General features: G+C 36.9%; 1 protein-coding gene across 3 annotated transcripts in view; it reads left to right on the forward strand.

Moving 5' to 3' along the window:
• MARK1 (MAP/microtubule affinity-regulating kinase 1) overlaps positions 1–19,321 on the forward strand; it is a 229,919-nt gene extending 210,598 nt beyond the window's left edge. For 2 of the 3 annotated variants that reach the window (XM_006894540.1, XM_006894541.1), the window contains 4 exons: positions 942–1,042; positions 2,196–2,360; positions 5,390–5,641; positions 16,910–19,321. In XM_006894540.1, the coding sequence (XP_006894602.1) occupies positions 942–1,042; positions 2,196–2,360; positions 5,390–5,641; positions 16,910–17,264 (873 nt within the window). In that variant the 3' untranslated portion in view covers positions 17,265–19,321. Of the gene's footprint in view, positions 1–941; positions 1,043–2,195; positions 2,361–5,389; positions 5,642–12,450; positions 12,496–16,909 lie in introns of all 3 variants that reach the window. The other variant, XM_006894539.1, reaches the window with a different exon arrangement.
• Positions 19,322–19,682: the final 361 nt, after the last annotated feature.

The following is a 19,682-nucleotide window of genomic DNA, read 5'->3' on the forward strand; positions in this document are numbered from 1 at the left end:
CTTGATTTTTTTTTTTACCTTTGCTAACAGCTTTTAGATGACTATAAGTAATATTAGACATTCTAGTTATATATGAAACTTTCTTTACCCCCACCCCCAGGTTTAATTTAGTTGTCAGAATTAAACAAATTTTAGGTAATTATGTAATTTAAAGACTTTTGAAACCTTAATTGGCGTAAAGTAGGGACTTTTTTTCTGGTGAAGTGAGAATTACAAAGAGGGTATGTTACTCCTTTTTGAAAGTCATTACTATATACTTTGTAAAAGTAACTAGTAAAAATTTTGGATGGCCCAATAAATAGTTTCTAGATCCATGGTTGTGTCCATAGTAAAGAGAGAACCTACCCACCTATCTTTTCTTTTGATTTAGTCTTCTTTTTTTCCCCCTAGAACTCCTCAGACTTAGTTTGCTTCCCAATTAAAAACCTGAGACCACAAGATAAACAGAGGCACTGAGCATGCTGGTCCTTGGGTGTACCTCTGACCCTGGAGATGTTTGCTTTTTAAAGTTCCCATTGGTTTCAAGATGGGTCTACCATCTTCCATGCATGGATTTTCCTGTTTGTGATGGCATTGCAAATGAGATTGACCCTTCTCCTTAGTCACATAAAGTTGTCTATGTGACTTCTCTGCCCACCTGACCACAAGCTAACAGAGGAGTGATTATCAGTTAAACATCAGCTTTCTACTTGTATCCAAGTGATAAGTAGCTACTTCTGTAGAATAGTAACCTAAAATAGTAATGAAACTTTTATTTTGTTTATTATGCTTTACCTTTTACTTTAAAATCTTAATGAGACAGGATAGACTTGGGAGAGAGCTCTTGGTAAATACAAAATTCTGATAAATTAAATTTTCCTGCAGATTTTTTTCTTTGAAATTCTACATATGTAGCTAGAATTTAACACCTCCTTTTTTTTTTCCTTACTCCTGTCTTAAAGAACAATGTATATTCTGGAGGTAGCATGGCAAGAAGGAACACTTATGTCTGCGAAAGGACCACAGATCGATACACAGTGATGCAGAATGGAAAAGACAGCAGGTAAAGCACTCTAGCGCCATGTAGCGGTAAGAATGTTGTTACTATTCTACATTAGTGCCCTGGCTACATGTCATGCAGCTGAGTAATCAAGAGAAAAAGGTACAGAAATAGTAAGATTGCAGCCAGATATTTTTACCAAATATTTTAAGGGATTACCATCCCTTCTTTGCCAGGATGGAAGAGGTGTTAAAATACTTAGAGAAAATAAGAGGTGAATCTCTTAAGAGATTCTGAATAAAAATTGATAGTAAATATTTTCCCATAGCATAGCACATCGTGCAGTCCTGAGACTCTACATGTTTGAGTCTTCTTCTCGCATGTGCCTGCTGCTACCTTCTCCTCCTCTCATCACGTGATTAGAGCATCTAGATAATGACGTTTCCCTTTTATTCTTCTTAAGAAGTGTGGCCATACCAGCTGGTCATTCAGAACCATGCTATTCTCCAGGTGTTTTCTTTTAAATAATGATAATACACATTTATTTTTGTCATTTATAAAAGTTGTTTTTATATGTTGGAAATACCACGCATGAGTATAGTACAAAAGGACAAAAGGTGATAGGCATTTAATGTAACTTTTATCATAAGGCAAAGAAAGTAAGTATGGTCTCTTCCTTGGTATAAGAAACCTTATCTTAGAATTAGAGTTTGAGACTTAATTTCTATTAACTAAATTCTTACCTTCAGTTGTCAATCAGTAAGTTGACCAGTGAATGAAATAAGTTAACAATGCTTTGATCCTGTTTTCAAGAAACTATACCAATAGAATAATTATGAATTCTTATATCATACCAAATTTATTTGAAGGGAAGTGAAAAAAGTGTCTCCATTCTTAATAATTTTATCTGGAACTAACATCTAGCCACAAAAATTATTTCATACCTTCTACGATTCACACATACAGAGCAATGTTTCATGAGTCTTTTTTGTGGATGTTAGTGATAAATTCAACACAGAAGATAGTGATTTCCACTTTTAACAGACTTAAATCACTGGAACGAGAACATTGTTTCAATAGTGATTAGTAACTGTATTTCTTTCACGTTTCAGTCATGAAAAGTGTGTTTTTATATCACGTTCTTATATTTCAGTCACCCATACTTTTTCTTCCTTTTTACATTCCTGTGATCTTCTCCACTGTTGCGCATTGAAAGCCTCACGGAGATGTCTGTGAGCAGCATGTCTTCTACAGGCGCCACTGTGGCTTCTGCTCTGCCCTCAGCACGGCCTCGCCACCAGAAGTCCATGTCTGCCTCTGGTCACCCTATTAAAGTCACACTGCCAACCATTAAAGATGGCTCTGAAGCTTACCGACCCAGGTAACGTACTGGTGTCACTTAATTTCTATTGGGGTTTGGTTTTTTAATGAATATAACACCAACTGAAGATGAATAATAGTTCTCATCATATTAAATGCTTTCTAAAAAAAATTGTTTCTGTCAGAAGAAAATCAGAAGCTTAACTGTGCTTTGACTTTTATAAAAAAAATATTTAAAATCTAAACCATTTTTAAGAGGAATTTTCTTTGAAGATCTTACTCTAAATCCATCTAAAAAGTAAGGTATTGCTACCTGATTTATGTAGGTAAATTGAGATTTTAATGACTTAAAATAAAGATCAACACTAAACTTGAAATTGAACTGTCAGGGTGATTGTCCTGGCTTTTGCCAGTTACTTATTGTCTGAATAGAGGGAAACGGTCCATAGATACAGAGTCATGACCACCTCTCTCAAAGGACCAGAGAGTAAGAATAGCACAGCCCCTCAAAGCCTCAGAGCAGAGAAAGCATATAAAGAGCCCATAACCCCACCCCATAATGCCTCTAGAGCCATCCCAGCAGCAAGAGGTTCATTTATTCATTGCTGACTAACAGACTCACAGTTATGGTACCAAAAATGGGGTTTATTAGAGAAAGAAGTTGGAGAGTGAGGGAAGCAAAGAATATCACCCAAGCAAGTCCAGGTTTTAGCCCAACAGTTCTAAAACTCAGCCAGGCTCCAGTTTCAATTCAGCAAGCAGCCTTTTCTTTCATCATCAAAGGCCAAGAACAGCAATATCTTTTAACTGTGGTCAGCACAAAAGCAAGAAATCTCAGGTCACACCTTGAAACAGTTTCTCCATAGCATTGTCAGTCTCTCCACCACTAGGATCTGGGTGCCACAAGCCTTACTCATCTTAGGTTTTGCCGTTCCAAATCTTCCTACACAGTGTGAGAATCATGCTTTATATTGCTGCTTCATCTGTTGATGACTAACAAACCTATGCTGATCTGCAAGACCATGTTCCTTCAAGTAGCTAGAGACCAGAGGGGCTAACCCGTGTCTTAAAAAAAGCCAACTTTTAGGCTAACACCACACTTATTCTTACTTTAACAAGGTTTTAGTCAATCGATGACACAGATAATCTCAGAGGCCCTTTTTAAGTATAAAATTAAAATTATATAGTAGTTTTTGTCTATTTTTATTTTCTCACACTTATGAACATCTGAACATTCTAAGCCTTTGGTAGTTAGGTTCTTCATATAGCATTGTGCTATCACTGAGCCCTAAGTATGCATGGGAAATTATTCAGAATTAATTTTCTAAACAGTAAAATTCATGTTTATTAAGTTCCACCATATTACTGAGTAATATAAGTTAAGAAAATAGGGAGAACATACAACAGCAATACTGGAAATGTATGTGTGTGGTTACGTGTGTGTGTGTGTATGTATGTATGTCTGCACACAAGTGTATAAATGTGTAAGTATGCCTATGTATCCATATGGAGATGTCCTGGTGGCTTACCAAGTTAAGTGTTAAGCTGCTAAACACCAAGAGAAAGATGATAGATTCTCCTCCCATTAAGATTTATAGTCTTAAAAGCCCAGTGAAGGCTTGGGTTTCCGTGAATCAGAATCGGCAAAAGTGAGTTTGATTTGTGTGTGTATATATGTATGAAAAAATACACACAGACAGACACACACACACACACATACGGCACTGGTTGTTTAATGGTACAGAATTGCACTCCCAACCCCCAAAGATAGAGGTTCAAATCCACCAGCTGCTCCATGGGAGAAAAATGGGCCGTTTCCTCTGATGCAGTTTATTGCTTCAGAAAACCCACTGGAAGATTCAATTATGAGTCAGAAGCAACTCAACAGTATACAGCAGTAATTATTTTATATATGCATGCACATATAATCACATAATAAAGCACCTAAAAACCATCATCATTGAATCAATTCTGACTTATAGTGGCCCTATAGGGCAGGATAGAACTGCCACATAGAGTTTCCAATATGATAGTCTTTACAGAAGCATATTGTAAAACATCTTTTTGCCGTGGATCAGCTTGTGAGTTCAGACTGCTGACATGTTAATTAGCAGCCAGGCATTCAACCAGAACTCTTCAGAAAAACAGAGAACACACACACAAGTACATCTTAGACCTCACCAGAAATCTCAGGGCTATTTTGTAGGTGTGGAGGTTTAGGACCATGGGCTTATGGAACAACTCAACCACACTTCATGATGTAGTACTTAAAATTTATTTTCTATATCCCAGTTTGATGAATAATGTCTGGAGTCTTAAAACTTTGTAGATCTTAAAACATACATAGTTTGGTAACTACGAAGGACACAATTATTGGTCTCTGTCATCTGGAGTAAAAGAGATAGAAGGAACCCAAGACTCAGAGGAGAAAATACTGTATAGAACTAGTTGTTGTTATGTATATGACTATATGCGTTTACCTATATTTATAGATATAACTAGTAGTCTATACAAACCATCGTCTCAACCACTAGTGACAGATGTGATCAGGAACACAATAAATGGGTCCTGATAAAATGAGAGAAAAATGTGGAACAGAATTCAACTTTTTAAGAAGTCAGACTTGATGAGTTGAGGCTGGAGGATTCCCCAAGACTGTTACCCTGAGATAGATAGTCTTTAAATCTTGAATTGAAACTATTCCATGAGGTCATCTTTTTGTCTAAATAGAAGATTGGCTTATAAGATAAAAAGTACCAGCTGTGAAAGAAAGAAAAAAAATAGATGAAATAATGAGATTGTATATAAGCAGCCCTGGTTTGGCATCTCTGAGAGTGAAAAAGTATCTAGCTTCATGTCCCCTCTTCAGTCTTGTCTTCGTCTGGTCACCAAGTTTTTATACATTACAATTTTAAATGGAAATGACATTTCTCTCTGGTTATCTAGTTAGCCTAAGCATCACATCCCTAATGAGAAACAATAAAACAGAATTGAATAGAAGTAGCCATAGCAATTTTTTTACTAGTTTAGCATGAGGGGAAGATTTCTCTGTCATTACTCTAAATAAGATCTCTTCGTTTATCCCTGAAGTACAACCCAGAGAGTGCCTGCTGCCTCCCCATCTGCTCACAGTATTAGTGCCACCACTCCAGACCGAACCCGCTTTCCCCGAGGGAGTTCAAGCCGAAGCACTTTCCATGGCGAACAGCTCCGGGAGCGTCGTAGCGCTGCTTACAATGGGCCACCTGCTTCACCATCTCATGAAACGGGGGCATTTTCACACGCCAGAAGGGGGACATCAACTGGTATAATCAGCAAAATAACATCCAAATTCGTTCGCAGGTCAGTACCAACATAATGTCAGGCTCTGTTTCTTCTAGGGATTGAGAAGGAGACACTTTTTTCTTTTTCTTTAATCTTTATAGTGATTTTCAAAAATTATAACAGCTACTCTTTTCAGAAGTAGTAATAAAAATTTAGGAAGGTAGAAAGTCTGTTTTCTTAAGCATGAGAATTTTAAAATTCTATAAAATAGAATTGACAACAATAAAACCTTAAGATTAAAATGTCTACTTTAATAGCAAAATTATTATTTCATATTTAAAATTCCCTTGATGTAGAACAAAAGAGTTAAATGTGAACTTATATTTGTCAATACTTGATTCCTCACCAACAAAATTTTGGTTGTTACGTGCGGTCGAGTCAGAACTGACTTACTGCTACCCTTTCAACAGTCATTAGAAGCAGTAAGTCATGAGGGAGATTACCCATGCTTCACCACAGGGCATCCAGGGGATTCAAACTGCTTGCCTTTTGGGGTGCAATATAGCTTCTTAGTATTGGGCCATGTGGTATAAAAATGCTACATGCTAGAATCACATTGATTACAAATACAATATGCTACCATAAAATCTCAGCATCATTAGCAGTTAAAGCAAAATTTTGTATTTAACACTTATAATCTAATAAAGTAACAAGGCTGTACTCTTTCTATAAAGTGTGAATATAAGATACACATGATTGTACAGGGTGCTGAATCTAATCCACATGGATGTAAATTAAACCTTTTATTGCATCCTATAAGTGCTTACTAAAATCCTGTTATGTACAAAGCACTGTGCTAGGTGCAGATCAGGATTAGAAAATGAATAAGATAGTACCTGTGCCCTGAAAATTCTTACTATTTTAAAAGGTGCTAACATCAACAACAGTATGAAAATACAAACTTACAGAAACACTAGTGCCATCTTAGTGGAGCTCAGAGAGTGACAGTTGTGTCTGACTAGGAACAAAGTTAAAGCTTTCTTTCCCCATGTTTGAGCAGAGCCTTGATTGATGAATGAGAAGTCATTGTGTTTGCTTTAAAAATATTAATTATATAATAGTCTTCAATTTTAATAGTGTTTCTAGGGTTTTAAAGAGTGTATGTAACAAAAAATGGAGAAGCATTTTAGGTTCTGGCCTTGTCATGGAATTATTTTATAGGCCAGTTTACATAGGATCACACAACTTCATTTAAGACTTCAAGTCCTAAAAAACAATGTATGGCTTTTTTATTGTTTCACTATCTCTCTGTGAGTTGTATTATGTGACTAATACAGTGCCTTGATAACGGCAGGCCCAACAGCATTCACTATCCACAGAGTGCCACTCAGAGTATATATAATGTCTGCTTTGAGAATTAATTAAGGCCATTATTAAAAACCAGAACTTTTTCATGGTTAAATTAGAATTATTCCGAAAGAGGAGAGGTATGGAATGAATGTGAAGCTTAAATACTAATATGCTAGTTAAGCATTATACAAACTATTTCTCCTTACCATCCTATAAAAATGTAGATTTTAGGGGAGACAGTATAGTGAAAGAACTCTGTATTAAAGAGACAGAGTATTAGAGCAGTAAGTGCCTTAGAAATTGTCTGCTGAGAAGTCAGAGTAAAGGATCTCTGTGCAGCCCTTCTGCACATGTCTGGACACCTCCTATGTGGCAGACTGTTGTTGTCTGGGTACCAGTGTGGCCCCTGCCCGCCCGAGAATAACCTCAAGTCTGAGAAGTCTCCACACAGTTGAACTATTTTTCTCCCTTGGTCCCTGGTTTTCTTCCTAGCTCATAAACTTGTTGTTCCCTCTCTGGCTCCTTTGCTGGTTAGTTTCAGGCTCTCTTGCACTTTTGCTCAGCTCTTTAAATAGCACAGTGCCCCAGGGTTCTGAGACACTTTCTCTTTCTCTGGTTAACCCCACTTTCTTGATGATCTCATTCAAGCCCATGACATTAGATACCTTCTTGCATTAATGAATCCCAAATGTCTATCTTTGGCCTAGATCTCTCCCCTGAACTGCAGACTCATATTATCCAAATGCCTACTTAGCCTCTCCACTTACATGTAAAATGAACTTTCAAACAAAAAGTCTCCAAAACAGAACTCCCAGTCCTCCCCCAAAACCTCAATCTTGACCATTTTAGGTAATTTCAGTGCCATACTCAGTTTGTCAGGCCATACACCTTGAAGTTGCCCTTGACTCCTCCCTTTATGCACCACACATCAAGTCTACCAGCACGTGGTGTTGGCTCTGCCTTCACAGTGTTCCTAGGATCTGACTGCTCCCATTACTGTACAACAGCTTTCATAGTTTAAAGCAGTCTTCAACCTCATATGAGGTCTGCAAGCTTCTACCCTACTTTGCTAGTCTGATTTCAACAATGTGTCTAACTTTGTCATGCCTTAATTTAATGTTCATAAGTAGCTTTCCTCTGGTTCCAAATACAAAGCTTTTACTGTGTCCTACAAGACCAGCATGATCTGACTGCCTGTTTCGGTATTGACCCCATCTTCCATTACTCTTCCCCTTGTGAGACTGCACCAGTCAGTGAGGGCATCTGAGCCTCCAAGCACACCCTTCCTTCAGGACTTCATACTCGCTCTTCTTTGGAATCCTCTTCCCTATATTTCTGCTCACTTCTTAACCTCCTAGGTCTTTGCTGAAATGCCACTTCCTCAAGAGAGGACTTCTTTAGCTGCCCTATTTAAAATCACATGCACCACTCCCCTTTCACCCTCTATCTCCTTTTCTGGCTTTCTTTTTCATTATAGCACTTAATACTGAGATAATTTATTGTCTGCTTCTCAGTTAGAAAATAAGTGCCATGAGAGCAGGAATTTTTGTTGTTGTTTACTTCTGAGTTTCCACATCTTGGCACAGTATCTAACACATAATAGATGCTCAATAAACATTTTTTAAAGAATAGATGAAAAGTGGGAAAGACAGTTTAAAAAATAAACAGCCCAACAAGATATATTTACTAACAAATTCTTGTAAATGTTGTGAGGGAGACATGTCCTTGGAGAATAAAATTAGTCAGCCTCTCAGGGAAGCTAGCCAAAAAGTTCCTGAAGTTCCACACTGCACTTAGTCAATTTCAGCAGGACTCTCAAGAAGTAGTAAGGAAGCCTTTAGGGAGATGGCGGTGATTGGTTTGCTGTCCTTTGTCAGCAATTTGTTGGTCTTTGGAAGATTCGGTTTTGTAGGTATTTTAATAATTGGACAGGGAAGAAGAAAAGTCCTCACTTCTTGTTACTGTGTGAACAGCTTTGGTTTTACAAATCTCCTTGTGTTCACTGCAGTGCTTTCCTGAGAGCATTTTGTGACTTGAGGTTGGGCTGTGGAAGATATTATAGGTGACACAATATAGAAAGACAAGCAAAGCATTGCTTCCAGCAAGGAATAAGCCTATTACGTTCTTTAGCATCTGACAGACAGGAAATGCCGTTGATCTTTCTGCATTTGCACCATATTCAACTTTGGGGGAGGGTTAGAGATAAATTGAGATTTCTCTATGTTCAGAAGATAGACCAGTCTATTCATTAATATTCTCGATTAATCATTTATTTATCAGCTCTTCCTACAAGTCAGTCTATCCTAAGTTCATCTTTATCCTGGCTTCAAGCCCAACCTTTCTTTTTATTCTGTTTCCTTTCCCCCTACACCCAGAGGCTGGAGATTATTCACAGACTTTTGGGACCAACTAAAGTTGAATGCCATTAGAGGAAAAGAAAGATTTAAAAACAAAACAAACAACAACAAAAAAAGAATTTTATAGACCAGGACAGTGCATCAACAAAGAACTTCCAGAAATTCAAGCAGAATTCCAAAGAAGCTACCAAAAAGAGCAGTATCACTACTGATGTTAGATGGATCTTGGCTAAAAGTAGACAGTACCAGAAAGATGTTTAGTTGTGTTTTGTTGACTCTGCAAAGGCATTTGACTGTGTGGATCATAACAAATTACAACTAACATTGAAAAGAATGAGAATCCCAGAATACATCATAACAAATTACAACTAACATTGAAAAGAATGGGAATCCCAAAACTCTTGGTTGTGTTCATGTGAAACATAGGTCAAGAAGTGGTTGTCCAAACAGAAACATTGCATGGTTTAAATCAGGAAAAGTGTGTATCAAAGTGGTATCATTTTTCCATACCCATCTAGCCTATGTGCTGAGCAAATAATTTCAGAAGCTGCACTATATGAAGAATGTGACATCAGGAATGGAGGAAGATTCCAACAACCTGCATTATACAGATGTCACAAGTTTGCTTGCAGAAAGTAAAGATGAAGAGAACTTGAAGCATTTGCTGCAGAAGATCAAGGACTACAGCATTTAGTGTGGATTATATCTCAACACCTAGAAGACAAAAATCCTACCCACTGGACTGTTACACAACATGATTGATGGAGAAAAGATTTAAGTTATCAACAATTTTGTTGGATCCACAATCAGCACTCATCAGAATAGCAATTAAGAAATCAAAAGATGTGTTACACTGGGGAAGTCTGCTGTCTAGGACCTCATCAAAGTTCTAACGAGCAGAGTTGTCAGTTTAAGAGCAAAGTCGTGGTATTCTCAGTTATCTCCTCTGCATCTGAAAGTTGGACTGTGAATGAGGGAGATCAAAGAAGACTTGAATGCCTTTCAATTTTTTATGTTGGAAGAGTATTGAAAGTCCCAAAGACTGCCAAAGGACAGACTTGTGAGAGAAGGTGCAACTTGGATACTTCTTAGAGACAAGGATGGTAAAACATCATCTGTCATACTTGGGGCATGTTGTCAGGAAGAACTAGTTCTTTGAAAAAAGCATCATGTTGGGAAAAATGAAGGGTGAAAGAGAAAATGACCCTCAATAAGATGGGTTGACATAGTGCCTGACAGTGAGGATAATGCCAGGATAGGGCAAAGTTCCGATCTTTTGTTCATAGGGTGATTACGAATTGTAGTCAACGCGATGACACCTAACAACAAACAGGAGAAATAAAAGTACCTTAGATTAAGTTTTACAAAGAGGAGGATAAATCAGGATTAATTGCACATGTATCTGGAAGCCATTAGTTCAAAGAGAAAGCCAGTTCTCCTTGTTCAGTAGAGAAGCTGTATTTAGAAAGGAGTACAGAAGAGCATTGTTTCCTGGTGTTAGGGAATGGCATCATAATTGTGAAGGGCTTTCCACTACAATCATATATAAATGTTTATAAATATATTTAAATATATAATCATCTAAAAAAATCTTCATAGCCCAACCAAAACCCCACTGCTTTTGGTTTTCTCCTGGTGACCTTTCATAGAGTTTCTGAAGCTATAAATCTCCAAGGCTATAAATCTGTCTTGGAGGAAATGAAACCAGTGTACTCCTTCATGACAAAGCTGGTAAAACTTCCTGTCTCATAATTTGAATATATTGTCAGGAAGGGCCAGTCCTTGGAAAAAGCCATCTTGCTTGGAAAAATAGAGTCAGCAAGAGAGGAAGATCCTCAGTGAGATAGATTGGCACAGTGTATGCAGCAGTGGCCTTGAGGATGGCAGAGATCATGAGGGTGGCACAGGATAGGGCAAGATTTCGACCTATTATTCATAGGATTGCTCTGAGTTGTAGTCAACTCAAAGACACCTAACAAAAACAGATCTTAATAGGAAGAAACACCTACTAAACTGATTCTGTGGGGCATCTGGTAAATTTTACCCCGCTGTCTTGCAGTTAGCAGTCCAGCATGAAATACTCTATGACACCAGAGCTGCTTTTGATAACTAACCACTGGAAATTACATTATTTCATCATTTTTCTGACAATAGCTTATATAGATAGAATTATCTACTCAGTTTAGTCAGTTATATTGCTTTATATAAGGTGTTTGATTTCTGAAAGATTTCAATGTTGGAGAGTCCTGCTACCCTACATAATCTGTTATAATAGCTATGCTCTGTATATGTATCCCCACCTGCTTCCCACAATTAAAACAGATGCTAGATCATTTGAAATACCAATTGCCAAGTTGCAGAAATTCTTCCAGCCAGTATTCCTAACAAGATCCAGAAAGGGAGAGCCATTGTGTGGAAAGTAAAGTGATGAGTCAGCTGTTATTTACAAGGTGGAGCAAGGAAAGTAGGGCTTAGTTACACTTTTGAAAATACGTATGACATTCAGCACAAGAACAGTTAGTCGAATTTTTTCTGGATTTTTACCATGTGTTTCACAGGTGGATATCCAGGTAAGATCACAGTTTCTGTTGAGGACCAAATCCATGATTTTAAATTGCCTACTTGAGATGAACTCTTGATTTGCTATAATATTTTACCATGTGCATGAATTGTTAGGATAACTTGTTAAATAAAGTGATTGCTTATTTTAAAGCTGCTTATTTCTAGAAATACTTCTGTTGAATTTTATATCTAACTATAAGATAGATTCATGTACTTTCTAAATTGAGCGCCTACTAGAATTATGTTTAATAACAAATATGAATTTAAGTTTCGCTGTTGCCATTTCTTTCAGGTTGAACTAAAACTAAACCAAAAGATAAATTATGACCATAATAAACAATTGTGCCTGGAAAAATTGAAGATCATGTTTGAAAAAAAAAAAATTCCTTAACTTTCACTTAGCATCTCACCTGTGATAATACCCAGTAGACGCTCAATGAATGATGATTGATGGAAAAGAAGAGACATAGTGTGAGACGGATTAGTAATAGAAAAATGTCGTGGTAGAAAGTTTTCTCAGCAACTTAACTTGAAAGTCATTTTAGATGTAGGTGTTCTTGGTATAGTTTTTTACTTTTAACTTTTATCATTAAATCTCAACCTTCACTTTGTTTTGAGGGATCCAAGTGAAGGTGAAGCCAGTGGCAGAACCGACACCTCGAGGTGAGGAGCCACTCTCAATCCTTCGCCGCCAGGTCCCAGGATATGAACACGTACCTTTGAAATTCTTACAGCACTTAAAAACATGAATACAAATAATAGCTAGATAAGATATGTATGTTAAAATTTTATCTTGGGATGGGTTTTCATAATGTTGCCTAGCATATATTTAACTTACTTGGTGTTTTCCAAACATTATTTTTAATTATGTTCTTTTATAAAGAAATAACCATTCTGTTATATGAAATTAATTTGGCATAAGTAAAATTAATAGAGGAAAATACACCAACCCTTTTCTCATTAAAATAATGTAATTACAGTTAGTTAAAGTCAAGTGGCAAAGAATTTCATAATGCTGATATCAGCAAATTGGTAAGCAGATTGGCTTTTAGAACTGTATACTAGGTGAGTATTCAGTCACAGACAACGTCTGATACATTTTTTTTATATGTAATATATAGGTAGTACATTTGTCCTTCCAGTGGGTCTCAAACTACGACATGATCCAGATCACCTAGAGGACTTGATAAAACCTGGAATGCTGGCCCCAGAGCTTCTAATTCAGTGGTGTATGCTGGCTTTCTGAACTCATTGCCACTGAGTCAGAACCAACTCATAGTTGTCCCTACAGTAGGTTTTCAGGAAGCTATAAAACACATCTTTCTCCTGTGGAGCTGCTGGTGGCTTCGAACTACCAGAGAGGCCGTGCCTTTGGGTGAGCAGCACAGCTCCTTGTGGACTAGACGATCAAAGCCTACTCTAATGCTCTCCCAAGTGATGTTGATCTGGGGATGCTATTAGGAGATGTGTTGGTACTTTGTCCCTATTTCATGAGGGAAAATTTCAGAATTGAAGTAATACATTCTTTTGAGTATGTACAAATATTACAAGATAAAATAAAAGCCTCTTATCTTCCCAGGTAGCTCCTCAATAGGACAGACCCATTGCTTCATTCAGGGAGTATTTTTGACCAATTACAAATCTCGGATTTAGTTTCTACCTTTTAAAAAATTATTTGAAATATAAAGCATAATGAATATTATAAAAGGAAAAAAAGCGCTTTTCAGAAACTGCTTAGTTTATATTTTGTCTGTATAGTTACAGTGTTTCTCTGTTGAGTTATGTACCTCAGTCACCAGGGGCGAAGCCAAGGGTGGGCAGGAAAAATATGCTTAACTTTTTTCTGCCTATTTAATCAAAATGAGGCTTTGGTGTTTAGTGCTCTCTCACTCAATCATCACTTTCAAAGCCCCTTCTTTCTATCTCATCCTCTGTTTCTGCTACATTTCAAAGAATGTCAGAGGCTCCTCAGTGGCCGCTCATCCTGCAGTTCACCTACCTGCACTTCCATCTATTTAATTTGATGAGACAGTTACATTAACATCATGAGAGTCTATTGACTGATCTTGTGTAAATGTCCGCAGAGCATTTTTCACATTCCATTTTGTGTGGATTTTGTTTTCTTTTTTACTTTGGAGTATATTGTTCTCTCTAAGGTTCTGTGCTAGCCATTTAATCCTGGGTAAAAGTATCCCTTTTACAGATGTAGAATAAGCAAAAAGCATAGATGGCATAGAGGCAGTTATAATGAAGATCCTTCTTTTCAAAGTGAGGGCGTGGCTGGAGGGTTAAAAGTCCTGACACTTCTCTGTCACTTAACTAGCACTGGAATTTGCACTGTGTGCCTCATTTCCTGATTCTGCCTGCCTCATAGCATTGCAGTGGGGGATAAATAAAGAAATGATACGCATGAGGCCCTTAGAACACTTCCTGGCTCCTGGTTAGTACTCAGCAAATGTTTGCTGTCGCTGTTGTTGTTGTATACTGTCAGGTTGGATCCATTTCACAACTGATCCTGCAGCAGGTTTTCAGAGAGAGTAAATCACACAGGAAAAGATTGCCCATCTTTCTCCCATAGGGCAGCTGGTGGATTTGAACCACATGCCCTTGGATTGCTGGTGCACCTATTTACCACTAAGCCACCATCAGTATTTCCAAGAGCTTTCTATTATGTACAGTTAATGTTGCTGTTGTTGTTAATTGCCTTCAAGTTGAGCACGACTCATACTGACCCTATGAACAAAAGGCCTAAAGTCCCCTACAACTATTGATATTTATAAAAATTCATAAAGTTTCCGGAGGCAAGTTGTTGAGGAAGTAAATGCCACTCCTGCTTCCAGACTTGTCATAGAATGTTACTGGTTGAATTACCTGTGATGCATAGCAACCTTATGTACAGCAGCTCTGAGCCCTTCCCTGTCCTGAGCCAGTCTCACTAATTCTGACACACCAGCCCCCATCATCCCAGTTACTGTATCAGTCCATCTCATCTGGGGACTCTGCGCTGTCTGTCCACCCTTTTGAGCATGATATCCTTCTCCAAGAACTGATCTCTCCTGGTCATTTATTACCACCCATGGTAATACATTTGAGATATATGCAGAAAAGATCATCTTGTGTGTGCCTGTAATGGAAGGACTACTGCTCTTGGAATCAGGCTACCTGCTTTCTAAGTCTTCATTTTTCATCTTATTAGCTCTGTGACCTGATAAAAGCCATCTGAGCTTTCTGAACCTTAACATTTTGTTTGTAAAATGAGAATTTTTAGTCAAGTAATCTCCAAAGTTCCTTCTATTTCTGACATGTGGATTCCATTATCTAATTAACACATGTGGTCCTAATGAATGACTTGTGGAGTTTACAACCCAAAAGGACTGCTGATGCAGTGACTTTGCTTCATTGCACAATAAAAGAATAAATACTTGCCATACTTTCATAACAGCCTCAGGAACCCAAATACTACTTTGGAATAAGAGAGATACATACACACATGAGTATTAATATATATCATACTGATTCTGTTATATGAATGAGACATATATATGTGTGTGTGTGTGTGTGTGTTTCTACACACCTTCATTTTTTATGTGTAATTTTCCAAGTGTATTGTTTCTTAAATATGTAAAATGAAATAGATTTAACAAGTTATAACTGCAGTAGCCATGTTTGGATAATGACTACAAATTTAACTAACTACAGAATCTTCTAATTCATACTCTTAATTTTACCTTTTCTATGATTATTTGAAATAGCTTTTCTGATATGATATTAAGTTATAGAAGATAATGTAGTAGTCACAATTCAGTGACGTTTAATAAGTTTTAATCGTCTCCATCTCACATACTTTGGGCACATTCTTGGAGAAGGACTTCATGCTTGGAAAGGTGGACAGCACAAGAGAGGAAGACCCCAGATGAGATGGATTGACACATTAACTGGGCTAATGAGGGTAGTAGCTGTGTCAGATTCAGTAAGATTTGCTCAGGATAGAGCAGCATTCAGAGCTATTGTGCCCAGGGTCACTACAAGGCACGAGCAATTCGATGACACATAACAACAGCAGCAGTCATACCAGTGAACACAAAAGAAAAAAATTACTGCCTTCCCTGAATTTAAAATCTAATCTAGTAATAGATTCATATAACAGATAAACAAAGTTAAGTCAATTAAATAGTATAGTATATCAAATAGAGAGAGAGAGAGAGTGTGTGTGTGTGTGTGTGTAATAAAAGCTGTTGGAGAAAGAGCTGAGTCAGCAAGAAGTAAATTAAGGGTGTGATAGGAACTCATGGGGAAAAAGATTAGAGATTTGAAAGAAATAAGAGAATTATCCATACAGCTGAGAGAAAGTATTTCTGTCAGGGAGAAGCACCTGGGCCCTAATAAGGAATAATGTGGAGACCGTTGAATAGGAAGGTAGCAGAAAAATGTGGGTTGTAGAGAGGAGTTGGAGGGTAGGTCATATGAGGCTTTGTGGACTATTTTAAGGATGTTTGAGAGTAAAGCAGGGAGCAGTTGGAGGATATCTAGAAGAGTGCCATGACCTGACACTTTTACATAATTGCAGTACAATAGACATTATCAGTTATAAATAGTTCTTTTTTTCCTCTCTGTAATCATTGATTATATCCTTGTCTCCAGTGTTCCTTTTATTTTAAAAAAGGCAGAAAAAAGTGCATTTTTCTTCAAATTTCAAAACAATGCCTGTTTTACAAGCAGAATGTTTGTGGTCCCTATTTTGTACACATGTGCAGAAAAGGGAAAGTTTGCTTTCACACATTCCAGCAGAAGTTTGTAGGGAATTGAGTAGTATATTACTTTCAACTGTAAAGCTGTAACAACAAAAAAAATATATTTTAGAAAATACTCTATTTTTGAATGAAGTATAAAACTCTAAACGGGTTCCTTACTGCAATCTGTTATTGCAACAGCAAGGTAACTGATGTCTCTGTGTCTATCTAAAGGTAGTCTGCACAGTGAGAAGTTTCATTAGACACTGACCTTGGATTTTGTGCAAACATTGACTTCTTTGCTGACTGCCCTTTTTTCATTCTTTCCCTTTACCCTCTTCTTCCAGAAGTACATCAGGGGAACCAAAAGAAAGAGACAAAGAAGAGGGCAAAGACTCCAAGCCGCGCTCTCTGCGGTTCACATGGAGCATGAAGACCACTAGTTCAATGGACCCCAATGACATGATGCGAGAGATCCGAAAAGTATTAGATGCAAATAACTGTGACTATGAACAAAAGGAGAGGTTTTTGCTTTTCTGTGTCCATGGCGATGCTAGACAGGATAGCCTCGTGCAGTGGGAGATGGAAGTCTGCAAGCTGCCGCGACTGTCACTTAACGGGGTCCGCTTCAAGCGAATATCAGGGACGTCTATTGCCTTTAAGAACATTGCATCCAAAATAGCAAATGAGCTTAAGCTGTAAAGAACCCAGATTTACAGGATCAGGGAAAAGATAATCTACATATAAGGTACAGTTTTTTGAATGTACTAGTAATGCCGAATGTGATTGGCCTGTGAAACTTCCCTATGTAGAATTTGCCCTTAACGCAATAAGGTTATACATAGTTATGAACTGTAAAATTAAAGCTAGTTTGAGCTATAATAAATATCTCTAGCTAAAAAATGTAGGGTTCACATGTACAGGTAAGTATATTGTGTATTTCTGTTCATTTTCTGTTCATAGAATTGTATAATAAAACAGATGATTGCTTAAAAACTTGTATAGTTGTCTAGATTTCTGCACATAAATACATGTTTGATGCTTCGCATTGAAAATGTTCTCCCTCTTATTTACATTTTGGTGGGTTTTTAAAATTCTTACCTCCATCATGCAGTTTTGAAAATTGTGTCCAGAATTAAAAGTGCACAAAAATAGTCTTTCCAATTGTAGCATGGACTTTTAAAAATTATTTTAAAATCATGTATAAATAGAAGCCAGAAGCTGATAGATAGGTCAGCTTCTACTATACACTGAATTATCCCTGCTTATCTTTGCTTTTACCCTATCAATCAAGATTCAGTTGAAAAATATATTTAGTTGAAAAGAAACAAGGTGTTTACAGTGTTGGCACTTAATAGTTTTTAAAAATAAAGTACATGAAAATAAAATAATACGTTTGCCATGAGATAACTAAGAAGTACTGGAGGAGAAAAAAAAATAAACCTAGATCAGATTTCTTTTAAATTTCCAACTATTTCCTAGCCCACTGCTAATTGTAGCAGCAAAATTAAGAAGAGTAAATGCATCATTTAACTATTACTGTCACTTAGGTTTGCTGCCTTCAGAATACCGCAATGTAATTGTGGGAGTATAATAATATTGGGACTGTTCCATAGCACAATCTCATTTTTGCAGTGTTGATCAATGCATCAGTTAAGAAATAATGCCACCTCAGGAATTAACTGGCATTGAGAACATTGGCCTCATTCTCCTTCCATCTTCTTCATCCACCCCTCCACAGTGTATCTGTAAGTACTTAAGAGACTTTTGAGCAAAACATACAGTTTATATGACAGTAATATTATTGGTTTATGCTTATGTGGTCGTTCAGTTTTTGTTCCCCTGTAACTTGTTTGTTTTTCATATTTTGCCAGATTTCTTGTATTTATTCCACATCATCATGCCCATAGTGTGCAGCTTTGTAATGGGCATTTGCCTTCTTTTCTTTCATAATTAGTGATATATGCGATATAAAACCACTAGTAAAGGTACATTTTAATACTTGTTATTTTATACTGAATTAACCTTGGAGGTTGACTGTGCAATGTTATTTAATGTTGTAATTATTGTAATATCAGCATATGGGACCCATCTGCACACTCCTGAGAATAGAAAGTGTATTCACTTTATCAGTTTAAAGAAAAATAAAGCTGTGATAAATACTGTACTTTTAACCTACATTAGGAAGCTATAAGCGTAGGTGATGTGCCATTCCATGATGGCTTCAGACTAGGATGAATTTTACATTCTGTACTGTACTGTGATGTAGCTTCTGTAACAGTTCTGTTCTAAAATGAAATGTATTTTTTGCCTTAGCAAAGATGGTGTTTGGGAAAACAAAAAAACAACTGTGTAGCTCCTTTTTAACCTAGTGTTCATTAAAAAAAAAAATTGATGCAAATCTTTATTCACTTCCACTGGTGCACACTGAAATTTTACTTGAACAGTTCTCATAATAAAGCACTTGTCTTTTGCTCTTTATCAGAATGTGAATCACCTGTTTTCTAATGTTAAAGTGTTCTGGGAAGTTTATTACATGTATTCCAAATTCAATTGACAAGGAGTGAAGCCATATAGATTCTTAAGATGTCGATTAGACAGGAAAGAAAATCCCTTTCCAGAAATTCTTGTTCTTTAAATATTTCATAGATAAGTAAATGGAGAAAGATATTGCTCAATCATGTCTTTTCCAAGTTAGAAACTGATATTTATCAAATTTTAAAATCGTAATAACTTGTGTTTATGGAAAGGAATATGACATACCTTTAGATTTTTCTGTTTTATGTGTTTATGACAACATAATTTTTAAGAGTCATTTTACAGTATGCTTGATAGCAGGCTACGTTTGTTACCTATGTGTTACCAAGATTTCCCAGGCTTCTGTTTAAATAGTAATTGATGTAATAACCCTGAGGAGTTTTGAATTAGCAACCTTTCATGTAGTAGAACGTAAGCCACTATGTTACCCAGACTACTTTATTAAAGAGTAGTCATGCATCAATCTCACAAATTTATTAAATGCCAGGGTACATCAGGTTTTAAAATTTTTAAAAAATAATAATCCGTTACGGTTTAGTCATTGCCAAGTTACAACAACCCTATGTGTATTCAAGTGGAACT

Source organism: Elephantulus edwardii, unplaced genomic scaffold (assembly GCF_000299155.1).
Source record: "Elephantulus edwardii isolate Elephantulus edwardi_28Jun2011 unplaced genomic scaffold, EleEdw1.0 scaffold00146, whole genome shotgun sequence".
NCBI classification, from domain to species: Eukaryota; Metazoa; Chordata; class Mammalia; order Macroscelidea; family Macroscelididae; genus Elephantulus; species Elephantulus edwardii.